At 36.4% G+C, this 26,318-nt stretch overlaps 1 protein-coding gene across 1 annotated transcript; it reads right to left on the reverse strand.

The window, feature by feature from the left end:
* Positions 1 to 24,325, reverse strand: LOC115341655 (aromatase). Its single transcript, XM_030014979.1, has 10 exons — positions 24,251 to 24,325; positions 15,337 to 15,504; positions 13,482 to 13,632; positions 10,725 to 10,879; positions 8,708 to 8,884; positions 7,870 to 7,984; positions 5,855 to 5,969; positions 5,029 to 5,191; positions 3,337 to 3,578; positions 1 to 352 (listed from the first exon to the last, which is right to left on the reverse strand). The coding sequence occupies exons 2-10, from the start codon at positions 15,479 to 15,481 to the stop codon at positions 101 to 103; spliced, it is 1,515 nt and encodes a 504-aa protein (XP_029870839.1). The 5' UTR covers positions 15,482 to 15,504; positions 24,251 to 24,325; the 3' UTR covers positions 1 to 100.
* Between the last annotated feature and the right edge of the window lie 1,993 nt (positions 24,326 to 26,318).

Genomic DNA, 26,318 nt, shown 5'->3' on the forward strand with positions numbered 1-26,318 from the left:
CAAAACGCCTTACTCTGTATCTTTACCTAGGAATGATGGGTATTTCTTAGTGGCTGTGGCTGAGAAAGCCCTGTAACTTTAATGCTGATGCCGATTCATTTTAGTCACCCTGATTCTTGTTTGTGTTTCTTCTCGGTGTGAAAACCATCTCCAGCAGAGGCTGCCTTTCTATTGGGTGCATGGATAAGTCATTGTTTTTCTGGATGTTGTTAAGGCCTCGTCCTTTCATTGTCTGTACTCTGCACCGTCTCAGAAGAGTCACCAGAATCGCTTTCATCATTACCATGGCAATAAACTTTCCTACGCAGCTCCGAGGGCCGAATCCAAATGGTTGGAAATAGCGTGAAGGAACCTGCACAGAAGAACACGAGGAATAAGCTTTAAGACAAATTTTTCATCGTAAAAGCAGCCAAAATTGTGATGGAAATTGGGAGTGAATATATTCTGAAAAACTTGTGGAAAGACTCTCTTAGGAGCAGTTACTTCTTTCCTTTACACTGAGCAGCCCTCCCACCCAAGCCAGGCCAAAATACAGACACCTGCGGAAGGTACGCCTCTTTAAATGCTAAGGTAGCAGGGAATGTGAAGTTAAGCGGTTGAATTTTGCCCGTGCATTTCAGTCTGTTCATCCTGTGAACTACAGGCATTGTACCACAAGCTGTGAAAAGGAGGGAAGCTTTTGCTCTTCAATATGCATTAAAGTTCATTAAAAACTTTTTCTGAAAACGTTCATTACAAAGCTCATAAACGCCCGAGATGCAGGCTGATGCCTTGTCTAAAGATAATCTTAAAGCCATACACCTACTACAATTGTCCTTAAAAAGCTAGTGTTCCTGAGAATTAATTTGTCATAAGATGCGATGTTGAAAATGTTATTTGGTATCTAATAGAGACATAACGTTTATAAAATGATTGTCTCCTGTCCTATCAACTAAAATGTGAAATGCAGCATTCCCAGAGCTGTTGAAGAATGCACAGCCAGTTTCTGCTACTTTTATTGACATTGTATAGATCAGTTATCCAAAACAGTCCCAACAGCATGAATAGTACTGCTAATGAGGTACAAAGGTACTTGTTATGAGTAAGAAAAAGCAAGTCTGTCTATAAAAAAAATACATTCTTTTTCTTCATCTGTGTAACTTTCTTTTAAAAAAAAGAAGATATTAGCTGTGTTCTGACTTCCTATTTAACCAAGGAATAAGGTAGAAAAGGTTGCTTTATTTTAAATTATCTAGAAAAAAGTGTCCTTTTTTTTCTCATTTTCAGACTGAGAAAAATGTTTTCTGTTTAAATTTTTTCAAATAAACTGAGCTGTACTTTTTGAAAAATGATAGGTAAATACAAGTGTCTATAATACAGAGCAAGTACAGCAGCTGGCAGTACAGCACAATGGCAAATGCACAGCCTGGGAAAATGGCAATATGTTTAGATTCTAACAATGCCATCTTATCATAAATAATGGTGTGGATTGCTATTCACTCAGAGAACTGTGTGAAAATTGTGCCTGCTAGAATAATTATGTGGCAAACAGAATGTATCAAGTCACATAGAAAATGTGTGGTTAAATATTTGGTCAAGGGGAAGTATTTTTAGTAGTAAAGGGTACTTATAAAATAAGCAAGAAATCCATTTTGACAGAACTACTTAGAATGAAAATAACGGGTGGAAAAAATGGAAACTATTCACAATGAACAGTTATTTCAATAAACTTAGTCACTCTCTTCTTGAATTTTCTACAGTGACTTTTTCCTTGATCTGTTGTTTTTAATACTGTGGACAGAGTTTGCTATGGGTAGTCAAACAGCAGTTTAGAAACGTTAACCAGGTAATTTGGTGCTCATTTGTGTGTGTGGCATACATGGTACTGCTAGGTTTCTGATAGGAAAAATGTAAAACTCGGAGGTGGGTTTCTGGCTTGAACATTCAAATCTTTTGTTTCTTTATTTTCTTAATTATTTCTTCAGGTGTTTTTACTAGTAAGCCCATTTTTGGTGTATCAAAGTGCGTCATCTATTTATTTCTTTAAAACTGAAATTACTGTCTGTGGACGCTTATATGTGCATCTGCTGACATCTCCAAAGAAAAAAACTTTGCCAGGTAACAGAATTACTTCCTAACTTTTAGTTAGACAAAATGAGAACTACAACAGCTGTAGAAAACACTAACCCTTTAGCTCCAACCCCATTCAACCTTATTATTTGACAAGCTACAAGAAAACGTAAGAGAAAGCTTGCATACCAGGCAAATGTGTGCATCTATGATAGTAATGCTAAGGTTCTGCAGTTGAGATTCCCTTCATAGGACTAAGTTGATTATGCCCTCCACTCTTGCATGGCTATTTATTCCAGAGATCTTTCTAATTCTCTCATAGGAGTGCTAACCAAACCTTAGTATTTCATATTTTTGTGCTCTCTGTCACATGGGTAGCACTGTCTTCCGCTTCCATCTGCACTGGTTAACAGTCAAAAACCAGGAGTCAAACAAGCCATAGAATCAGTCTATTTTCTTTCAATACAGTTTTAATCTCTCTGGATGATTATTGCTGAACAAATACAGTTTTGCAAAACAATTTGTTTAACAAATAATCAGAAGAGCAGATGTCTAAATGAAATTAAATAATCTGAAGGATGATTTATGATAGTAGGAGATTACAAGCAGGAGAAAAGTTCACATATTGCTTTTGATACAGGACTCAGTAACGTAGACTAAAAAAATTCTAGTTCTTTTGGGAGTTAGAATGTAACTTAAATTGAAATGCTGTGCTGAACTGGGACTGAATTACGCAACATCTGCAATATTGAGTTGGTTAAAACATAGGACTTCCATTTTGGTCTATAAAACGTGTTTATTTTTATTTAGGAATTTAAAAAAAAAAAGAGAGAATGAGATGGATGCTAGATTCTCAGTCTCTCAGGAGTTACTATACTTCTTCACCTCTCCAGAGAATCCTCACTGATCTTCAGCTCTGTGTTGTATGGCTTGCATGGCTCTAGCTCCCTAAAGCCTCTTTATTTTGTCCAGTGTCAGGGGGTATAATGGAAACTATGTTTGTGTGGACAAATCCAATCAGAAATTTTAAATCAAAGTTAAGATGCCTGGAAAAACTTTGTTTTCGATGTCATAATTTTTTTTTAATTAAAAGGCACTTTGATAGGAAAATATCTGACCGGTTTTAATCATAATAATAATAATAGTAATAAGCAGGATGTATAGCTAACTAGGCACTTAAATGGAAAACAGTCTTGTGGTCACAAAGTTCTTGATCAAAATAAGAGGAAGAGACATTGTCAAAAAATAATAGTCAATTTCCTGTAAGAAATAAGATAGAAAACTTACGTTTTTCTCAAAATTTTCGAGCGAAAACTCATTCGGCTTTGGGAAGAATTCAAGCTTATGCATACGTCCGATATTGAGAATAATGTTTGTCCCCTTTTTCACAGGATAGCCATCAATTACATCATCTTGTAAAGCTTTTCGCATGATCAAGTCCACAACTGGCTGGTATCTCATACTCTCATAAATAAAATTCTCCACGATTTTTAAGTTTGGCATGTCATCACTCTGTACGTCTCTGTCACCTTGTGGAATAAAACAGATGCTGAAGAAGTTGGTTATGAATTTAATAGCTTCATTGTACAAATACCAAAACATTTTTGGAAGATTCTCAGTTCCTGAAATGGTAGGATGGATCCAGCAGCTTCTGAGGAGCTTTATGTAGCCTTACATATTCAGGAAATCTGGTATATTGTTCACCAGCATAAACCCTAGTTTATTAATTTATCATCTTCTCACCTTCTTCTTAATACATTACGAGTCTTTGTTCCGCTTTCTTGTCAGTGGCAAAACTCTGAAAGTCCTTCCCTGACTTTTGCATGGCTGAGTCTCATGGCATGGCATCTCAACAAAGAAATGTTTTGAGAGCTGACAGCAAGCGGAATCTGGCAATAGTCTGCAGACGGGAGAGAACTTTGTAGAGACCCTGAGTGTTCACCATGTGATTGGGTTTGGCTGGATGTACAGCTAGGTCCTACTGTGGCCTATTTCAGTTACCGTAACTTCCTCCCGGCTTGACTCCGTCAGCAGCAGTATCAGAGCCACGACGTGCTGCCAAGCGGGAGCCTTGCTTTAACTTCCATGCAACAAGCGGTTCAAGAACTATAGGCTGACCACTACAGGGGTAGGTTTTTGAGACGAAAGGCAGCTTTGCTACCCCAGTCGGTCATTTGCTGAAGGCAACAACGTTCTACTGCCTTAGAAATCAAGGCTATCAAAAAGAAATAGGGAAGATGAATAAGTGAGTACTTGACTCTCATGCGGTCAATAAAATAAAGTTTATTAAAAGTACCTTAGAAAAAGACTAAAGGACTTGTTGTACACTTTCCAGTGTTTAATGGACCAGAAGTAAATCTTGAATAAGAGTGGATGAAATTAGTTTCTATATCATTCAGTGTCAGGCTTTGAATGAAGTCTAGAGAAAGGGCAGAATACAAATTTGGAATATCTTGACTGTGTTTTGAATAGTTAGTAATTAGTACTTAAAGAGGAGACCGGTTTGATATTAAAACGGATGAGGGCAGAATACAATTTTCATTTTCTCTAATCTTTCCCTTCTGCAGTCATAGTGAAACTTAGGTTTTATGTATACGGAGAGAAATATTGGTGATTAGAAATATTTTAAATGAGTGCCCCCTTTTGCTGTTTCAAGGTAAACGGAAAATAATTTTGGTGGAACTTATGAGGTGAGTGCTAATTTGCACTGCTGTTGCTGAGGAGGGAATGTAACGCAATCTTTCTAATAGATTATCAATTCTGATGATTCCTATTTGAATTTATCATACAAACTACTCATCTTCTTTCATTTGATCTTGAGTAAAATCTTTTACATAGAATGGTAGTTCATATATTTTACAGCAAATGCTTCTGTAAGGAGAAAACACTTAGATTTTTCAACCTTTGAATAATCAAAATTAGATCACTGCTGAAGCAAAATTATATTCCCACATCACTGACTTTGCAGCTCCTGCTTACCCATAACAGTTTCAATTTCTCTCATCATCTCCTCTTCCACTGTGGGGTGCTCCGCAATCAGTATTAGCATAAAGAAGAGAGTCACAGACAGAGTATCAGGAGCAGCAATCATCATCTCCAGCACGCACTGGTTCACATTCTCAGCAGTCAGGTCCCCTCTGTTCTGAAAATAAATTGGAAATTTGGGGGGAAATTGTTGATTGCTCACCTCTGATGCCAACAAAGATCCTATAGCAGTAGAATGGGAAGGACCTAGAATATCTGCTTTAAACAAAAGTAAAAATCTTGGCAGTCTTTTTATCTCATATGCTAAATAATGTTTATTTTTTGTCTTTCAGAGAAAAATAGAAAACTCATATTTTGATGGGTGTGTATTATCTTACTGAAAAGCAAGGGTTTGTTCTTTGTTCTTAGCTCAGATCTTATTGATTCATTGCCTTTTCTCACAGAGCTTGTGAGCTGTCAGAGATTATACAAGGTAGGATTTACATAGCATTTGAAGCCTTTGCAAACAAAAGGCAATACATCAAGATAAAATACAAAGGTTAGGGAAAGACTGCAGGACATTCAGGGATAGATGCAAGAGTTTTAAGGATGTCGTTTAAGCCATGAAAAAAATCAGACAAGCACCTGTTCCCCAAAATGCAACCATTCAATGTTTGAATCACTGTTAGGGACTCCACAGAACCGACTAATTTGTATCCCTTTATGATGACATGACCTTCAGATAGATACATGAAGTTTAAGTTGCAAAGCCTGTGTTGTTAATGATGGGAAAATGTCAGAAAAATCAGAGTTAGTCATATTTTGAGTACATTGCCAATACCTGTGCAAAAATCAACTGGGATGCAAAATCCATGTGTTCATCCAACTTCTCAACAGTGGAAAGCTTTTGTCGTTTTTGTTCTATTAAGATTTCCATTGCTCCTTTCAGATCCTTGCTGAAAACAGATGAAATCCAATATATTGATAAATATCTGCAGACTTCTAGTATACACTAGGGTATGATTAGAAACATAGAGATTATACCAATAAAACCATCTAAGAATGGCAGAAATTAAGTACTCCTAAGAGGGGTTCTATGGTTCTCTGCAAAAGCAGTAATACTAAGGGAAGGTGTATTTTCTTATTATTTTTTTATTAAATAATTGCTTGTTAGTTTGGACTGAAATCTTACTCTCTTTTTATAGGATAGACTGAAAAGGATTAATATATATCTGTATATCCTATTAATGAATAGAGTTTTAAGAGACTTATTAACATTTCCAAAGAATTTGTTTATTTCCTTCTATTTTATACTGTATTTTATCAGTGAGTAAAATGAACTTAGAGAACATGAGGGATGATTGTTAGAAAAATGTAGATAAATGTTAGAAAAATTGTACTGTCTTGAAGGTAGAGTTGATATAAATTTTTCATATTTAAATAGTTAGTAATACTGTGTCAACAGTTTGTATTTCAGTGGTGGAAAAAAGCAATGTCCAACAGTTTATAATTTTATTTGGGATTTTCAGTTAGCTATAGATTTGAAGGAAATTCTTTTTAAAAAGTACTTTGGAAAGTTTTTGAATGAAATCCTCAGGCTTTCCATTTGTGTTTGCTATTGTCGGGATAGAAAATTTGACCAGTTTTGTAGGGGGAAATGAATGTAAAACCTGGTAAAGTTCTCATTATTTATAACATGTTTTATGTATTAGAAATAGCAAATGGTCCTTTTTGCTAACTTTATTAGAATAATATCAGAAGTCATCGTATCCTGTGGTGGTTCTTTGCATTGCTTTAAGTCCAGCAATCTTTATTGTTTTTTTTGCAGTAGAAATTTATGAATAAGTCCATTTTAATGGAATTGCTTTTGAAACATCAGTATTTGCAAGGGCCGTACAAGGGCTTTCTAGTAATAACTGGGCCACCACAGTTAGCTGTTGTTAGAATCACAGGATAAAGCATTAATCAGTGCCATAATAAAACTGGCGAGCATATGTTAGAGAAGTTAAATCTTGTGTCTAGTTTATAAGAGTTGTCCAACTACTTTAGAGGAACCTCTATCTTTCCCTTAAAACCTTTATGTTATATAGCACCATCAAAAGAATTTATTACACATGCTTCATAAGCAGTAGTTTCTCTCACTAGCTGCAATCCAAATCCAAAATGAACAAACTGATTGCCAGTTCTTTTTATAACCAGTCCTCTTTTGGCAGAAGACAGCAAATGAGATCATAAAAATAGAAGAGGCATTTTGTATTTTTGCAAAGAGGAAGATGGCAAAATGTATTTGTTCCTTATTTAGGAAAAAAAAAACCTTGAAAAGGATTATCATGCTGAGCACCAAGTTTTAACTCAAAAATGAGTTGTTAACTCAAAAATGCACGTTGAAGGAACCAATAAATAGAATTATGCTCAGGGGTTAACTCTACTCGGACAGTGCCATAAACGTAGATGGCTTTTCCTGTTTTGATGAACTGTAGCCTACTATTTGTCTGTCCTTGACTAGAGAGCAAATGTAACTTGAACCCATATGATGGCTTTTCCATGTTTGTTTGAACTGAACCAGTGATTTAAATTTAGTTTCACATTTGAGCTGGCATTAACTAATATTTTGGTGAGTTATCTAGGACCGAATAGACAAGGGCTTTAAATCGTCCCCTGAGATCAGCCATTTGTAGCATCAGTGGCAAACCTTGCTCTGTTGCTATCTTAGCAGATGGAGGACTTCAGCCAGCCACCTTTGCAAGTTTCACAATTTATTTTCTAAAAGGCAGAGGAAAACATCAGGGAAGATCTCCTTCATAGAAAGAAAGAAAGGATCTTATGCAAATGATCTGTAAAACTGTTGATACTTACACTGCCTCTTCGTATTTCTTGCACAGCCAAGAAATCTTAAAAAAGATGTCAGGCTTTAATAGAAGTGCTTGCCAAGCATCAAAGTAGTTTTGAATCTTAAGTACAATGGCATGTTCTGAAAATAAACGTTAACAAAAAGCAGTATAAAGTGTAAACCTCAATAGCCAAAGAGCAGAAATGCTTCAGAAAAATTAATAATACGGCCCCGTTCCCTACTCTGACTAAGCTCACGGGAATTTGATAAACATTTGGTTTTAATGGTGGTAGATAGCATTAGGAAACACTTGTGGCCCACTGTAGAAAAGGTATAGATCTTTGTAAAAACTCTTGGTAGCTAGCTAAAAGGAGATAGTGGTGTGTCAATCAGAGCCAAATAGTCTCCCATGGGAGAGCGGAAGCAGAACTCTTGCAGCATATTGAAATGGGACAATTTGGACATCACCATAATGTTATTTCTGTCATATGGTTTTGAGGATGAAGAAATCACGGAAGACATAAATTTTCAGCTGAACTTTTCAAGGCCATCATTTAGTTTGGTAGAAAGATTTCAGATTCTTACATGCATATAATATTGGGATCATACCAACTCAGTGCATAAAAATCTCTTTAAATGCTACTATTTATTAAGGTGAGTGTGATAAGCTAATGTATATTTTCATCATATAAAATTCTCTTTTATAACTAAAGTCACTCATAAATCAATTTCAATTAATTATATGGTGATAAGAGTCTGTTCTTGCTCTGTTTCTGAAACAAAACTGCTGAGTGATGTCAATGAGTTTTCCTTGGACATTCAGTTTAGATCCATCACAAGGTATAAAAACAAAGCTTTTAGTACCATCCAAAGGGATCCCGAGAAAAAGCTTGTTAGATGTGTCAAGCATGATCCGCCTCATAAGATTCAACACATTGATGTTTCCTACTTCAGTGGTTACTTCCTCTAGTTTGTCCAGGTGAGCAATTGTTGATTCAACACAAATTGCTATCATACGCACAAGACCAGGACCAGATAGAGCTGAAATACATGTGCAAAACGACCAAAAGATTGGTTAACTTTCATACCTTATTTATAACTTATCAGTTGGCGATAACGGTGTAAATCAAATGTAAAACATTATTACGTGAGCGACTGGTATAAAACTCTTCTGAAGCTTACTGGTTTACCATCTTTTGAAAGAAAAATGGAAGCATTTTGAGTTAAAATGGCAATGAACTCAAAGCCCAAACGTCCCTTGCATCCAGCCACTTTGTATCTCAGACACACATTTTCTGCTAGGTTCATACTGTGTTAAGGAAAGATATTTAGCATCATTTCTGCTACCTTTCTGTGAGGGAGGGTATCCGTATCCTCATCTGCATTACAGGCACTGCGGAGGTCCTGTCTCGTTTGCTTGCAATGACACTGAGCAGGGAAGATAGCTTAGGGATTTGTGGGGAGGATGACGGGAATTTCTGAAAACGTAACTCCTGGGTGCTCTTAAACAGCATGGTAGCTTTGCAGTGAGCTACTGGCAACCTGTAACGTCACTGCGGACATAGTGAAGCCTAGCCTGGCAGTCATCTGTCCACCCATGAACAGTGGAAATAGCGTCATGACGGATTTATTGCATTTTAAGAATTCAAAAGCAACCAAAAGCAGTGGCCAGTTCCATTGCCATGTAATTCAGTGGGATTGTGATAGGCTCCAGCTGGAACGGATTCAAATAATTTTTGAATTACTTTGGAAATCTTGCCCTAAGTACTCTATTTAAATTACTTTTCCATACAAGAATTGCTGTAATTGCGTCAAGGACGTTATTTTATCAAATACATGTTGAGAGGGGACTGTATGTTTGCAATTGAGAAGGGAGGAGGTCTGTTTTGTAAATAGAGAGAACTGGTAGTTCTAGGAATAAGTAGAAAAATAAAAAAAAAATTTTTTCCTGCCATCTTCAACCAGTACAAAGTTGCTGATATTTTTCAATAGCAAAATCATGTAGGGAAGGCCAAGTGTCATAGGAGCACAGATACATCAACAAAATAACATAGAAAATTTAAACCAACAGATAATTAATTTCTTTTAGGTTTTACTTTGCTTTACTTTCTTTTTCAGATTTTCGAATCACTGTCAAACTACTGCAGTATCAGCTGGTGAAAATCTTTTCTGAACTTGTAGAACAAGTGTGGCAGTTTTGTTAGGAAGGCTGTAGGATCACTGGAAGTAGCTAATTCTAATGATATGCAAATACTGAAAATTTTCAATTTGTGGAAAGAAGGTGAATCAAGAAATTGCAGACTCCTAAAACAGTAACACTGGAGTTTGTTTATGTAAATTTCCTATTTGATTTCAACCTAGCGATATTAATTACTTCAATCTTTTTCTCTGTTACTACACTGATTCCTAGTATATTAAAGGGATTAATAAACAGTTCTGTTGTTCAGGTCTTATAAATTAATTCCAAAACTAAAACACCTCCCCCCCCCCCCCCCCCCCCCCCAATTAGAACAAGACAGAAAAGCCTTTGAACTCAGTGAAGACTGAGATAGGAACGGCCAACTACATTTATGGAAGTGCCAGTTGAGCTAATGTAAACGCTGGACTTGAAATGTAAAAACATTTAAAAACATGGCATGTGGGCATCATTTGATTTCGGTTTAATTGGATGAGATTAAGAATCTGCAAAACTATTTCAGGACCATTTCAAATAGCATGCCAAGCAGGATAAGCATAAAAGAACATGTGCAATAAAATAAATCTATGGGATATATAAAGAAAACTGATTTCTGTAGTTTAAGTATGGTAAGGACAAACAGCATTTCAGAAGAGACAGACTCTGTGCTACAGTGATGCAGTGTATTAATGCACACTGATTTACCTTTGGTGAAAAAGGGTCGAATTTCTTTCCAGTGCGCTGGGTTGTTATTAAATATGATCCCATTTTCATACATGCCAATGCACTGTAATCCAAGCTTGCTCCCAAATCGAGAAACGTAATGCCAGTGTTTCATTACGTGGAACACACTCGAGGATCTGGGAAAGAAATGGGGAGAAAAAAGCCCAAAACAAAAATACTGTTTCATAGATTGTACACAGAATTTTTATTCTGACATTTTATAGTTCCTCTGAAGTGCTGACTCGCATTCTCAATTTAACAGGAAGTAAAATGCTTGACATTAAATGTTTTTCCTTTTACATAATTAAACATCTTGATGATAAATGCCTTCAGAATGTATATTAAAGCAATAATGTATTCTGTTCAGATTTAAAACTATTTTCCAGTTAAAATGCAAATGGTTACCAAACCATTTTAATCTGAACAGTGTGTATACATAGAAACATGTAGATACACTCAGGCAATGACCAATGTCAGATGTTTCAGAAGATAAGGTGTAAAATATTTGACAGTTGATAATTTCATCATGATGTGTATTAAATTACAGCAATATTTTTGTAGCTATTTGGTCATTCCCAGACACATACAGAAAGTATAAATATACATGCATCGTTTAAATCTGCAGCATCATAATATGATATGTGTGGAATAAATATTCCTAAAAAGATATGTTAGGGAAATCCATGGTTTCCTAATAACACGTAATATAAGGTATAATTCTTTTTACAGTTGACATGGTTTGTTTATGCATGCTGGCAAACAGGTTGTGACCAGCATTATTGCTTTAAGATATAATTTAGAGGGAGCTAGCATTTTAGAAATGTTGATGTGATGAAAACCTGATCAAATGAAATCCAACAAAAAGAAAGAAAATCAGAACAGAGATCGAAATGAAACAATATGCTGCTTTCTTTAGCATGTAGCATACTCTGTGGACCAAATCCCAGACTTCTTACATGGGTTTAGTTTATTTTTTTCAGGCAGGCAAAGTAAATGGGACTTTTGCTGTTGACTTTCGGCAGTACTGGGTTTTCACCATAGTTTTGCATGACCAGAAGTAACGTTAGCAGTGACATGCTATATGGTACAAACGGGCAAACATGGGTTAAGGATTGGAGTAAGAACAGGGGGGAGTGTATCTTCAGGTCCAACCTTCCAAGGAACTCGGCATATTCTCTCTTCCTACACTTCCCCACATCTGCTCTCTTTTCTAATTTCCTTGAAGGCTTTTTGCATGTCAAGGAACAACATCAGTGTTTTCATGAATGTGAAAAGATGGTGTTGAATTATGACAGCTGTCCCTAGGAGCGGAAAGGTGCAGGAGGCTTATTTTGCTTCCTCCCATTCCACACATCTACACAGGCGACACATAATAATGTTTTAAGGAATTTGACATATGACCTTGTATAAGCAGATTTTCCTTGTGAAACTATTTAATGAAGTCCTCTAAAAGACAGCATCCGTTGTAAACAAGACAGCAAGTCATTCTGTCTGAGCATTGCCATCTCACTATGATTAGAGTTGATGGTGAAAATTCAGATGACATTGGTGGAAATAGTATACTTTTACAGAATTCAGGTTATGTTTAGTTTTGCGGTGAATTTATGATCCACTGAAAACTTTATTCTACATTATTGTTTAAAAAAAAAGTTAAATACTCATTCTCTATGTACAGTCAATGCTTTTAAGCAAAAAATGTCTGATGAAAGGTGATGTAGACTGTCAAGTCTGACGCAGCTGTGGCATTGTTTATCAGCACTCCTGATTTGTTTCTGATTAATTGGTAGTACAGAAAGTGGAGACAACAATAACAGTTCATGGCATTTTACATTATCAAAATCTTATAGTGCATTAGTTGATATTTGCAACATCTATGTAGGATAGGAATGTAAATAGTTTTCCTGTCATGATTACCTCTTTTTACAGAGGTAAAACCAGACAGAGATGAAGTTGACTTGCTTTACATGGCAAATCCTGTGATAGTCCCCTATACTATGTTGTCTTTCAAAAGCTTTTACATAATGAAAGCTGAGTGTGGGTTGATGGATATTGCTAATAAAAAGGTTGTGGTTCTTTATCAATTGCACATGGTAAACATTTTACTACTTTTTTTTTTTTTTTTTTCATGGCATAACTCATAAGCAACCAGGAGATCCAATGTAAGAAGAAAGCAGCCATTCACTGGAGCTAATAAAATGATAGACTGGGGTTTAGCATTATGCTTAATACTCTGTATAATCCAAGCCTATGAGTAATCCTACTAAATGGAGTGGAATTACTCATAATCCTATAACGCTGCATTTGCTTAATTAACTTGCTGAATTGGAGCCATAATCTTCAAGCATTACTCCCGTTTTAAGGACAAACTTAAGAACACAGGGAACTAAAATTTGGCTTAATTGTGCATTGCAGTTAGTCTAGGTTCCTGTATAGTATGTAATCCTAATCTCAAATAGAATAGTAAAAGAGACAGTAAACATTTTTTTGGATTGAGCCACAGAGCTTAATCTTCATTTCCATGAAGAAAATGAGAGAATTCACATAGACTTCAATAGCAGAGTCTTTAAAGAAACAAAAGATTAGAAAAAGGTCTGTGAACACCAGGAAGTAAAAGGTTTATGTTAGGATAATTTTTGTAAAGAATAGCTTCAGTTCTACTTTAGGAAAAAAAGTAGCAAAGAGGTTGTAAAAATATGAAAAAGCTCTTGATATTATTAAGGATAGAAAATAAGGATTTACTTGCTAATTATAAATGTTTCTTCACCGCTGATCCAAACTCTCACAAATTCTCCATATGTCTTATTGTAGTAGTTGCAGGCATTGCCTACTCCCATCCAGAGAAATCTCCCATGTGAAATGAAGGGACCGATTCCCATACAGTATCCTGGCCCTGAGAAATACAGTAAGAAAAGGTTGGTCTCAGCAGTGCTCACTGACAAGAATATACCTCTGAGCATCAGCCTTTTGAAAGGAGCTTTTTAACATGACAGTCAAGGTCTGCATTTGGCAGGTCACATACACAATCCTGTTCTGAAGCTCTGTCTTAAAGAAACTTGCATCTACATTGTTGAAGCCTCACTTAGTATCTATGGAAGCCTATAGTCCTTTCAATATACATACAATGAATGACATTCATTACTTTGTACAACTTCAAACTGCTGCTCTGAGATTGCTTACATTTGGGGAGACAGTGGCTAGATATTAGAAAGAAGAAATGATCTGGAAAAAAATGCATATGGTTTATTAATTTGTGATTTTAACAAATCTTGAGTGATCTTGGCTGAATTTGCGTCGAAGTGTCATAGTAACACCTACAAAAGTCAATATCCTTTTGATGAAATTAAATGTCATTAATTACATTTCTTTTAAAGTCTTAATACTAGAGTGAGAAAACAGATATTTAAAGGAAGACGTACTTTACTGCTGTGAACTTAGGAAAACATCCTTAAGTAGGAGCTAAGAATGGATTGATAAGCATTTAGTCAACAAAGTTTTCAACTAAATCCTTCCACTGTAACTCAGCACCAAATTTCCCTCTTACAACAAAAAGGAGAAAGTGGAGAGAGCAGGAGAGAATTTGCCTTGAATTACTTTTAAAAGGGGGTTTCCTTCTTAGGGAAAGCTAAATTTGCTCCTTTTGTCTGTAAAACATAAATCTGACTCCATAAAACGAAGCAAATTAAGTACTTACAAAACTTTTGTATACTGTTTAAAAATTTTAAAGTTGCTTATGGCTCCACCGTTTACCATAGGAATTGCAAGACCCCAGATTATTTAAATACCTGTAAACTTAAAACATATTAATTTAGTTCTGTTTTCTTGTTGATCCAATCAAGCATTCAAATAGAATGCATAACCTTCTGTGAACGCTTTCCCCGGTTTTCTCATGCTCAAAGAGTTTTAGCATATTGAAGGTGTTTGGCAAGGATCTCTTCTCTGAATTTCATTCAGGTGCCACTGCATTGGTTTAGGATTATTCCTGTCAAACACCTTTGTGAGATGTGTGCATTCTTGTCATTCATGCAGGAGGTCATTGCACTGCATCTAATGAAAAACAGGCTGAATCAGTAATGTCTACCATCAGCCCCCGAAACATTAAAGAAGGGGCCCTCTGAAAGGGAAACCATTTGTTGTGTTCTGGAGGGTCTTCGGTGCCAAATATGGAGATAAAAATTGATAATCTACTAAAATCTGAATAATTTCCTAGAGGATAGTTTGTTTCTAGTAAAGACAATTTAGAAGGCTTTAAACTTAAAACATGTAAAAAGTGGTTTATAATGCACATGAAAACATGAACATCTAAAGTTTGTAAAATGGTATTATATCTTTCTAGCCTACGCATAATAAAGCAGAAAATGAAATGTTGTGTATTTATATAGCCAAGCCAGGTTTATTATGGAAGTTCTGAGGTTAGAGTGAGCCTAATTTCTTTTAGCAGTTCTTGTAAAAAGCTGTATTATTTAAACTGACTCTTAGTAAATTTTGTTGGCGTACAATCATTATTCCGCATTGCTTTCTCACTTAAATTTGAGAGACAAACACACACAAATACTCTGTCAGCTTTTAGGTGATACTATAGCTAAAATTAATTTACCTGGTATTGATGAAGTTTCTTCATGATTCCACATTAGAAACAGAAAGCACATGAGAATGAGTATGGGCACTGTGGCCACTGGCATCGCGTCGGGTACTAAGCTGGTGATGTTGTAGTGCATTGGATTCAGAGTTTCCAGTACCATCTTTTCCAAGAGATTCTGCTTTGCTTGAGAGAGAGAGAGAGGGGAAAGAGGCAGAGGTTTTTCAAAGCTCAAAGATACCTTCAGCTTTACTCGGTACCTCCCACCTCCTTCGTGGGTCTGGTAAGTGAGCAAATTAGCTCTCGAGGTAGCTTTATTTTATAATGAGAGTGACTGCCTGGACTGCTTGCCAGGCCAAGCTACATCACAAGTCGAAACAGCCATGCAGCAGACGCTTTTTGCTTGGAAATAACAAAGCTTTTCTGACCTTGATGTTGACGCATAGTTTTGGATACTTTGGCTGACAGACCTCTTATCTCCTATATTGACTTGGCTGGCCGACACTGAGGTTTACTCCTTGCAAATTTCTAACCAAAACACAAGAAATTAAACTTTCAGCACATGTGGAAGCATTGAATGAGTTCACTCACAAGCTCTTATCTCTGTTACTTAGCCTTTCTCCTTCCTGCATACCTGTAGCACCAGAGTCCTTGAATTTTCAGAATAACTACAGTAGTTTTTAATGATGCAGATAGAGTGTACCACAGGTTTTTGTTTCAAACAATATATTATGGGGGTTTTTTATTGTCAACCTTGGCTGTAATATGATATATTGCATTTCTTTATGGTTCTTCTGCCAAATACCTTGAAAAATATAGTGTATGCCATAACAAACAGGTTCAGGGATTGTCTGGTACCATATTTTTCCTGAGGCAGTAACCAGCACTTGGCACAGAAAACCCAAGCAAATGGACAGGTCTGTTACGCATAGGGGGAGTAGAAAGATTCCTTCAAAGTTGTTTTGCATGTTCTTGACTTAAATTGTAAAATATAAGAGGTGATTGTACCTGAGAAGGAAGATGTTATTCTATGAATGAGAACTCACGTAACCACAGAAAGATACTGGTTGTATCTGCATAGTAATTTATTACTAAAACAACTTCTTAATTCTGCTCTGACAATAATTAAGACTACATTTGCTTTGTTCCTTCCTGCGACGATATTTCAGAACTAAAGGATGTATTTACTTAATAGGAAGCTTTTTGTTACAGTTTACGTTCAGCAAGTGCTTTCTTGTTTATCTTGTGCTTTGGTCTTACGTTGCAGAAGAAAGTACAGCTTGCTTTGTAGTAACTATCGGTGCTATAATTACATTACACTAAGCCGAGAATGCGATGGATGCCTTCTACATAGTAAGAAGATTGGTATTTATGATCAAAGTAGAAAATGTACAGAGTACAGGCACAACCCTGGGGAAGGGAGCAAGCAGTGGCTCGAAACCTTGCAGGTGCCTGCAATGCTCCAGTATTTTGGATGATTGCTATGCGAGTTGTCTGGTTTTGTTGTGATTGAAAGTGACCAAGACACGATATGCCAGGTGACCTTTTAGAAACATGCATGCTGTTCCAGTAGCCAGCAGTACACCTCTTACGAGAGTGTCCATGTACGTATCACATCTTGTATGTGTTCAACTGTTGTACTGTCTTGCATGTTGTGAAAAATGTTGTTGTAATCACAAGCATTTTTTTGTCATGTAATGGTATTTATTAGTTTCACTAATGTACACTAATGGTGTTTGTTCAGTACAAGTAAAAATGCTAGCTTTAAATTTCCTTGACTACTATTTGTTACCACAATAAAAGCATGCCTGCATGTATATATAGATACTTTTATTAGTTTCACTATATGAGCTTACAGCATTATAGAAGGAAATAACTAGACTTAGGGCATATAGTTTCACTTTTTTGTTGCTTTCTTTCTGGATCTGGATGAACTTCATCTTTGTACTCCATTGCCACAGATAGGCTCTGATGTTCATTGCGATTTGTTGGGTTTTTCATCTCCAAGACATTCTGGTGTGTCTGTACAGTAGTTTCTCTGCCTCATATTCCCTATGAAGAGAAGTATGTAGGTGGTTATGCATTTGGGCGGTATGAAATAAACACAGCTAAATGTACAGATCCGTATCTATGGATATTATATCTGTAGGCTAAGCCCTGCTAGAGTTCAAGGTGCCGTACTTTGCATGCTGTACTTTGCAAGCATGAGTCTCCCCCTTTTATTTTCTAAAAATCGACCCTGAGTTTTGGTCTTGCACAGTTCTTAGTTATTCACGGCTAAAGCTTATCTTTGTTTTGACAGAAACCTGCCTCCATTTCTCTATCTTTTCAAAATATAGAGATTGTAATGGATTGAGTTTTAGGTTCGAGATTACCCCAACTCCGTAATTTTATAATTTTTTTATAAAAGAGTAAAATCTTTTTTTGCTGCAATGTGATATCCAATACATCAGTGTGCACCTTGCTGTTAGATTTATAATTTTTATATCGTTAATCATGCTCTCATGTAGATAAAAGGTATTAAATGCACTGTATTAAATTTGAATCCTTTTTATACTCTGAAACTGATCTGAAGCAGTCTTATTTTTAGTCAGAGTGGCTCCCCAAGCTCTTAAAACAATTGACATTTCTTGTATTGAGAAGTTCTTTGCCTCATTTCAATGAGTGTGATCCATGCAGACTTTTAGGGTTTGCCTTTTTTTTTTTTTTTTTTACTGCAAAAGCCAACTGGACCATGAAAAATTCACCTTTAAAAATATTTCACCTGAACTGCTTGTCCTGCTTGTACCCACTGTATTTTTTAAGAACTGTCCATGAGGTAAATTGCTCCTAATAAAAACTCAGCCAAGTAAATTTTGATAGTAAGTAGTCACTGAATAGACTGAAGAACTTTAGAAATGGAATAAAGCTGGAGTGCCCATTGTGCATGAAAGAAGCTTTCACTCTTCTTGCTCATTTTGTCTTGAAATCTTCTATACGTAATTTTCCTTTCCTTGCAGCCGGTTGAGGTATGTGTCGGATCAGAGGGATTTGCTGGGGCTGATTATTACTTATACGGCGGAGGGGGGACGGGGATGGGGCAAAAAAGCTTTTAAAATCACATAGTGGGAGGAAAGAGACTTATCATAAGGGAAGTGCTTTTGTGACACGGTCGGTGGATGGGCACAGGCTGCCTGAGCTGACAGTAATTGTGGCTCTTAACAGCTGGGACAGCATCTGCCGGCAGAGGGCCCTTTAGATTGCTGGCCTTTAAGTCTTGACTATAAAGTGCTGCGAGAAAATTCTGGGTGTTAAACGTTTTCTTGCAAAAGGTGATATGATAAATGACGATAGGGCCCGTGGTAAAGAAAAGCGTTCATATATCTAAATGACAACTGTGTTGACTCCTTTTATCCCAGTTAGAGCTTAGTACTTGACTGTGTCAGTAAGAGAGCAAATTATGTATCATATTATACAATGGGAGCTGAAAATTTTTGATAATTTTGAGAAGGATCTCATAAAAATGCCTTGAAAACTCTTGAAGAACCATTCTTAAGTGCTGGAATTCTTTCCTCTGTAGTGGTTCATCTGTCAGGAGAGACAGGGGGAAAAAATCTGCTACTTGTTATAAATCCCCAATCGTTAGTGACCAATATTAGCAGCACCTGAAGCATCTGACCTAGGTTTAACTACACAGTTTGGAAAAATAAAATTTTAAATAGACTGATTTCACACAAAAATAAATCTATTGCCTTATATAAGCCCAGTAAGTCTTTACTCTTCCAGATAAAATGTTGTAGCCTTCCTCTCTTTCTAGAAGCTGATTCTAGATATTGCCTGTTTTCACTCAATTAAGATAGATGGTTTCAGGCAGACTGTAAAGGTTCAGCGTTCTACATGTAAGTATGTAGACAGCTTTTGTTGTGCATTTCACAACTGGAAAGCTAATGTCTAGCTAGGTAAGTAGTGGTTTTCTTGCATTTGTTCTGTGGATCCTGCCTGAATGTGCAGTAGTCCAGGAGGACGGTGGCTCATGGTGTCTGCACTGGTGTTTTAGTTTGTGTCAGGGGCATGCTTTGATAGCCAGCCTTCAGATGGTTCCCATGCCCACGCTTCAGTACGTATCACAGAGCAATCTCAGAGCATGCAAACTGGGGTCTTTTGGGATGGAAAAAAAAAATCAGGTAATGTACTCCAAAGCTGTGTCTCATGCACACCAGCTTTTAACGGGGATTCAAATGACAAAACCGGTTTAGATCTATATTGAAGTGGACTCCTGTGAAATGTGTATAGTGTAGGGAGTAGGTCATCACCAACTGTTTTGTTTTACAGATCTGCTCCTGTTGTACCACAGTGTTTGCCAGTGTTGATATAGCCTAAAAGGATCACAGTACCTTTTGACAAATGAAATAGTTGGGTTTAATTAGTTTTAGGCATAGAACTATCTTGCTGTATTGGGATTATAGCACTTAACATGGGATGAGAACTGTTTCTGACTCTTAACTGCGTGTCAGATCTCTTTAATACAGCTCTTGCTGAAGGAGTTCTATACAACTATTTTAACATTGCCTTCAAATTGTGGATTTTATTGCAAAGTCAGAAATTCTTGTCACAGCTGTTGAATAAGAAGTCATATGTGGAACTACTGTAAAATTAGTTGCATTTGCGTGGAACCTTTTGTAAGAACCACTAAAAAGAATCTACCTTGTTGTTACATGGTTACATTCCTTTCAAAGAATTAATTAATTTGAAGTGGGTAATTATCACCAGGTGTACAGCATATATTGCATGAGCCTTGATACAGGGATTATCTTGTTCCCTTGAAAGTCTGTGGGGTTTAAAGTTGAGAACAGATCAAAAGGCTTTTTTAAACTTGAGAGTGCTTACCATTCCTTGTAAACTGAGCTGTACAGTTATTCTGTAAGCATCAGATTGAATGTTTATTTAGTGTCACCCTGGAAATTGCTCCCTGATATTCTGTGGTCTCTTCTAATGCTGTAACTCTCTTAGGATGCAAGGGGGATATCACCGAGAGATTTCCATCACAATTTATTGGTCATCTGTTATTGTGTTATTCTTGTTGTGACGTTCTTTGTCTTTGTAATATTTTTTCTTATTAATTTTTCACTTGCTCTGAACCTGTGCTTTAGTGATCTGATCCTTTGCTCCAGATGACATCTGTCTTCTAGATGGTTTCATCTGCAATTACAAGGTGCAGAGCAGCCTTTTTAAAGTTAGATGTTTATATTGCTCTGCTTTTGAAAGCACTCTGGCTCGTTTAGATCTGTTTCCTGCTTTTAATTCAATCGCCTGCAACTCAAAAGAGAGACGTAATTGTGATAAAATATGAATGTTATGAAATGAATACACTGCATATGGCTACCTTTTTCAGCCATTTCTAGAGTTCAAGTTAGTGGGCTAGAATTTGTGTAGTCGTAGAGGTCTATCACATCTAATTACTATGGAAATATATTCTAGCAATGTTGAATGATTATTATAGCCTTGTAGAATAAACCTGTACCACTTGCTTACTATGAAATCTAATCTAAATAGCACTTATAAATTTGTCTGTTGTTTAGATTAGAGGAGGAGGAAGAGGGAAAGAAAAGATGACAGCTTTCAGCAGCAGCTTGGAAGTGGGAATTTAATAATGATCATCCTGGCAATCTAAAGGGGCTCTTGACAAGTAAAGGAGGAGGTTGCAGCCTAATGTTGTGTCAGAGGGCAAGTGAGACAGAAATGCAGAACATATCCATGATTTTGTGGTGCTGAAAGAGTATGTCTGTACTGTGAGATAAGACAGATGGTTACGTTTGATGCCTTTGCTGCTATTTGGAATTGTAGTTTTCTTAATTTTAGTGAGCCTTCTTACGGCAGTGTTACCTTGTTTCACAGCCAGATAGGAGCTATCCCTAGAGCGTGTCTCTCTGAGGTTTTTAAGTTCTGTCAGCTGCTTTCAGTATCACTTCTAAAATGCTACTGCATATTTGTTATATGTTAGTGCTGGCCGCCCGTGGCTCATACGCAATTGTAAAAAACACTTGGCTTTTCTTATCTGCCTCGGTGGCCACAGAACTCGATTTCTTGTCACCCCTCCTACTCAAAGTGTACTGTAAATTTACAAGGTGCAGAGATGGTTGTTGTTGCAGTACTGTTGTAAATGCTGACACTCCTGTTGTTTGGAGTCTGTTTGGTCAATTAGTTTCCTGAGCACCAGCTAGTACTAGCATGTGTCTGGGACTTAAATGGTCAATGCAGATTGAACCCATTGGCAGGGAAACAAATACGTTAAAGATATCTCCTATTAATGTAGGACTCTGTGTGAATATTACTATTTGTTTGCATAACTAGAAAAGGCAAAGCCTCTTTTCTGTGCCTTTATATGGTGGTTGCAACCTTCATTTTGTAAACTTAGCATCTTTGTGCCTGTCATTCCAGGTCATCTACGGAGATATCTTTTGGGTTAAATCAGAAGTTGTCACATATCAAACAGGGAGTCATTTACACACACATTGTGTGTGTGTAAATCATGGAGGAGCTATTTGAAGCCACTGTAACAAGCTTGGAGCTGTAATTTCTGCAAGGTGATAATCAAATAAGTATCCTATGGGCTGCTCTTCTCCTTGTGATTTATGTAAATGATTTGTCTGGTACAGTGGAGCTGTAAGTCCTGCCTTTAAACCTTTCAAAGAAGTTACTGGATCCTTTTAGTCATTCTTAATGCCGAAGATTTGATGTTGCTGACATATAACCAAGTACTGACCAAGTTGATAAATTATTGCTGAAATGGCTAAATGAGCTTTTTATGTTGCTATTGATCATGGAGCTTAGTGAGCTTCCAAAAATAAAGTATTTATAATATACTGTCAGCTTGGTTTGGATGTAGTCTTTGGGACTAGACAGTGAAAGTTCTGATATCCTGAAAGTCTTGATTCAAATATATCCTTCTAGAAATTGCTAGTTACTTCAGATGTCTCAATTGATCTTCAGAGGATAAATATTCACATCCTGAAAAATCACTTTCCACTAGTGTTAAGCCTTCAAAATAACTGGCCAGTCATAAAACCGTGATTGCCTGTAGTGAGCAAGACTTGGAGTGATAACCTGCTCTGTGTGACTAAAAATTTGGTAGTCATCTCTCTCCTTTCTGGCCAGCGTCCATACTATTTCCTTGTAGCTATTTATACAAGATGGATGCGTGAGGCAAGGTACGCTGTGTGCTTCCCAAATGACTGTACAATAAGCGTTTCTGCCTTCTGAACAATCTCTAATTATATGGTGATTTGTCTTTCAGAAGAATAGTGATCTGAAATTAGAATTTGGACTATGTCCTCTTCTGAGGTTTTAATTGCAGTCCGATGTATGATTTGGAAAAATAACTTGCCAGTTCTAGTACCTTTCACGAAAGGTCTCACTGTTGCTTAGGAACCAACATAATGTCCATGAAAAGTGCTAACCACATTATATGGTAAAAGGGTTTCATCTGAATTGTACATCTCCTGAAGCAGAATAGGTATGTCAGTGCTTGTAAGTCATCAAAAAGAGCTATGGAGATATGCAAACTTCTGCAGTATTGGTAAGAATATATTTTACTGCCTGTCTACTTCAAAGTTTCCTTAAAAAAACATAAGCTCTAATGAACTCAAAACTAACCAGAAAATGAGTTGTGGATAGACAACTGAAATTTCTCTCTAATACTCTTTTCATCAGACTTCCTTGTTACGACGATGGCGAAGCAGACCTATGTGAGGAGGGTTTTCTGGATGTAGCTACTCTCAGTTTGCTATTACTACTGGGTGGGTGGTTTTGTTTCTGACTTGGCAGGTAGAAGGCAGCTCGCTCTGCCATAGTTATGTCTCTGCTGTAGTACTTTTATTGCCAGCACATACTTTGACCAACTGAAGCAAAAAGTTAGTTGAGACAGAAGGGACCACTCTGTAAGAAATGCAAATTAAATGTTTTACTTTATTTCTGGCTCTAAATACCAAGTATCCTATCAAAGTATGTAAATTAATCCTGAAGAGAATTTACCTGGGTATTTGAAAAAACAAGACTAAGGAAGAATGTATGACTATTCTCAAACCATCGTTCCTGCAAATGACTTTATTAATTAGAAATAATTATTAACTGAGATGCAGTAGCTTCAAGAAAGATAGCACTTTTCCCCAGCAAGCACCAACTGAGAGAAATCAAGCTATGATAGAATGAACAAATTCTCTGGATCAGTTCCAGACTTGTTCTACCTGATGACCTTTTTTTAACCTCACTCAATGCATTTCTAACCTGCTGTGACAGTGATGCTTGGAAATGTTGGTTTGTCCAAATTCACTCACTTTCCAACTAATTCTACATTGCTATACATCATCAACAGTTGGCAGTGTCTATTCCATGCTACGTATTCTACATTAACTTTGTTATGGTACACATCCTTGCATGAAATGTAATGAATGGAACAAAATCCACTCTGTAGATGTAGAGTAGTTAGAATGAAATTGGAGACCACAGAAACACTGAACAGGTTGGGGTTTTTAATCAGTGGAGCCTGTATCTATAAAACCTAAAAAGTTTAAGTATTTCTTGGTGTAATATAAGCACTTTGAAATGTTGAATGAAGTGAACGCTTTCTAAGGATGACTATTCTGCAAGAACATTGTGCCATTTTTTTAAAAAGAAATTTTGTAGCATACTTACAAAATATATAAAACGTTATTGTTCTCTTAATACCAAGAATTTGGTTTAAGACCTGCAGATTTTCTACTTAAAAAAAATAAATAAAAAAAAAATCTCTATTTAGATAGTGACAACATATAATTTACACAAAGTTAATTACAGTAACTCAGATCAAAGCCGCTCCAGAAGGCTTACTTCCCACTGAAAAACAAAATAAACATTTCTGTAATGTCCTACTGGCACTGTTTGAAGAAAAATGCTAGAATATGAATTAAAAATTTACCTGTGTCCTCTTGTTACTTCTTGATTTTTACCGGTGAAGAGCGCTATCTTTGTTACTGATGTGCTCCTTTTAAAGATCTGAATAGGTTTTCTGGTGATCACTCTCTGTGGCATCTTTTATGCAGGTGCTTCTTGTTGCTAAGAGATCAGTTGCTTAGAGATGGAAGTTTGGTTTTTGTAATAGATCAGGGGCCATTGTTATTGAAAAGAAAATTTTGTAATTTTACCTCTACAGCTCAATGTATCTGCTGCAAAATAGCCAATGACAGAGATACACATGCCTAATGCTGATTAGAATTGTAACTGGAGAGTAAAACAGAAAGGTAAACAAAGCTTATAATTATGTTTGATGGCTCTGAATATCAAGGAAAGAGATTTGTCATTTAACTGGAGGTGCAACTAGCAGAAATGATATTAATTATTTGCCTCGCATATCTAAATGTATTTTTAATTTCCAACAGAGAGGAAGAAAGATCTAAAAGTTTTGTTCTAAAACTGGGATGCACAAAGCTGTCAATAACCTTTTGTAAGGTACAATCCTGCACTGACATTGGAAAGGTCTTACTTGACTATCCTATATATTTTTGTATATACTGTTTCTTTTATATTCCCAGTTGGTTTGATAACACTTCAGAATTACTATACAAACTAAACGCTGGTTTCTCTGATTTGTGATGCTTCTCGTTTTTGCTGTAGCCTTGGGAAACTTGAACAAACTTATGAAAATCCAAATGTTTTCAAGAACCGCATTAAGCAGTTACAGGAAATGTTGAAATAATGACCAAAGATCTGTAGGAAAAGGTGATGATGATATTAAAAGATGTAACTAACAGAGAAGTATGAATAAGGTGCTTGTGCCTGTTACTCACTGTTTCGAAACACCAACAAAAGTCTGAATTTTCTCAATTTCTGCTATGGGAAATCCTTAGCTGACTCAGCTGCCTCCTCTCTAAATTTACCCCTATGAGTCCAAATAGACTGGTTTGTGAAATAGGCCAATATAATCCTTTTTTTGCTTAGTGCTCTCAAGTTTATAAAATCCAGTCACTCAAGTCTGTTTTCAGCAAGTCCATGTTATGTCCTCTGGCAGTAAGACACTATGCATCCTTGTCTTTCACTGTCAGGCCACAAATGTAAAAGATTCCCGTAAAATGTTTTTATTCTTCTTTTTCTGAATTCAGTCAAGGCTTTAGCATTAGCATTTAAAAGGAATAAATAAAACAAATTAGAGCACTTTTAATAAGAAAATCCATCCAATGGGTAAAAGGGCCTTATATCTAAAGGGCTATGATCTCACTTGGAACAAAAGGTATTTGAGTTACGTACAATAGTTCTAGTGATGGAATATTTTTAACTCGGGGGAAGGATGGAAGAGGCCTAGAATTTTACTGAATGCAAAATCTCTTTTGAGAAGCCTTTCTTTAAGTAAGTAAGTAAATAAATAAATAATGCAGACAATTTGGGGAGAATAAGGACTGAATTCATGCAGAAATGCTTCTAGTATTACTGCAACCTCATTGAAGATACACAGCTTATACAACCAGAAGCCAAGACAATTTCAATCTGAGAACTGAACTCTTGTTCTTTTTTCATGTGCACACACTCTTCCATATCTAGTTATTATGCAGAGACTTGTTTACGGTACAAGCAGAAATGGGCAGAACTTTAGTGAACAATTCTATTGTGTCCTGTATTTCCAGCTGGTCACAATAATGGTTAAAACCTGTTTCATAGTATCTGATGTTCTGCAAGTGTTAAAATGAAGACTTTGTTTTATTTCAAAAAGAAATGATAGTGGGTTTTAATTTTTAAGCCTACCTAAAAATTTTGGGGGAAGTCATGCATCAACATTTTTTGTTTTAACAAGCCAGCTGTATGTTTTTACTGCTTGTAAACTGGGGATATTTACGTTCTGGAGGAGCTAGATTTTGAGGCGGGTTTTTGTCCATTTCATGGTATATTTCTTATGGCTTGTTAATGTGGACAAACTAATACGAAAGATCAGTTCTGAAGTAGATGGATAACTGTTTCACGGATACCAAATTAAGAAAGCTTTATGTAGCAGTATA

Source organism: Aquila chrysaetos, chromosome 5 (genome assembly GCF_900496995.4).
Source record: "Aquila chrysaetos chrysaetos chromosome 5, bAquChr1.4, whole genome shotgun sequence".
Classification (NCBI taxonomy): domain Eukaryota; kingdom Metazoa; phylum Chordata; class Aves; order Accipitriformes; family Accipitridae; genus Aquila; species Aquila chrysaetos.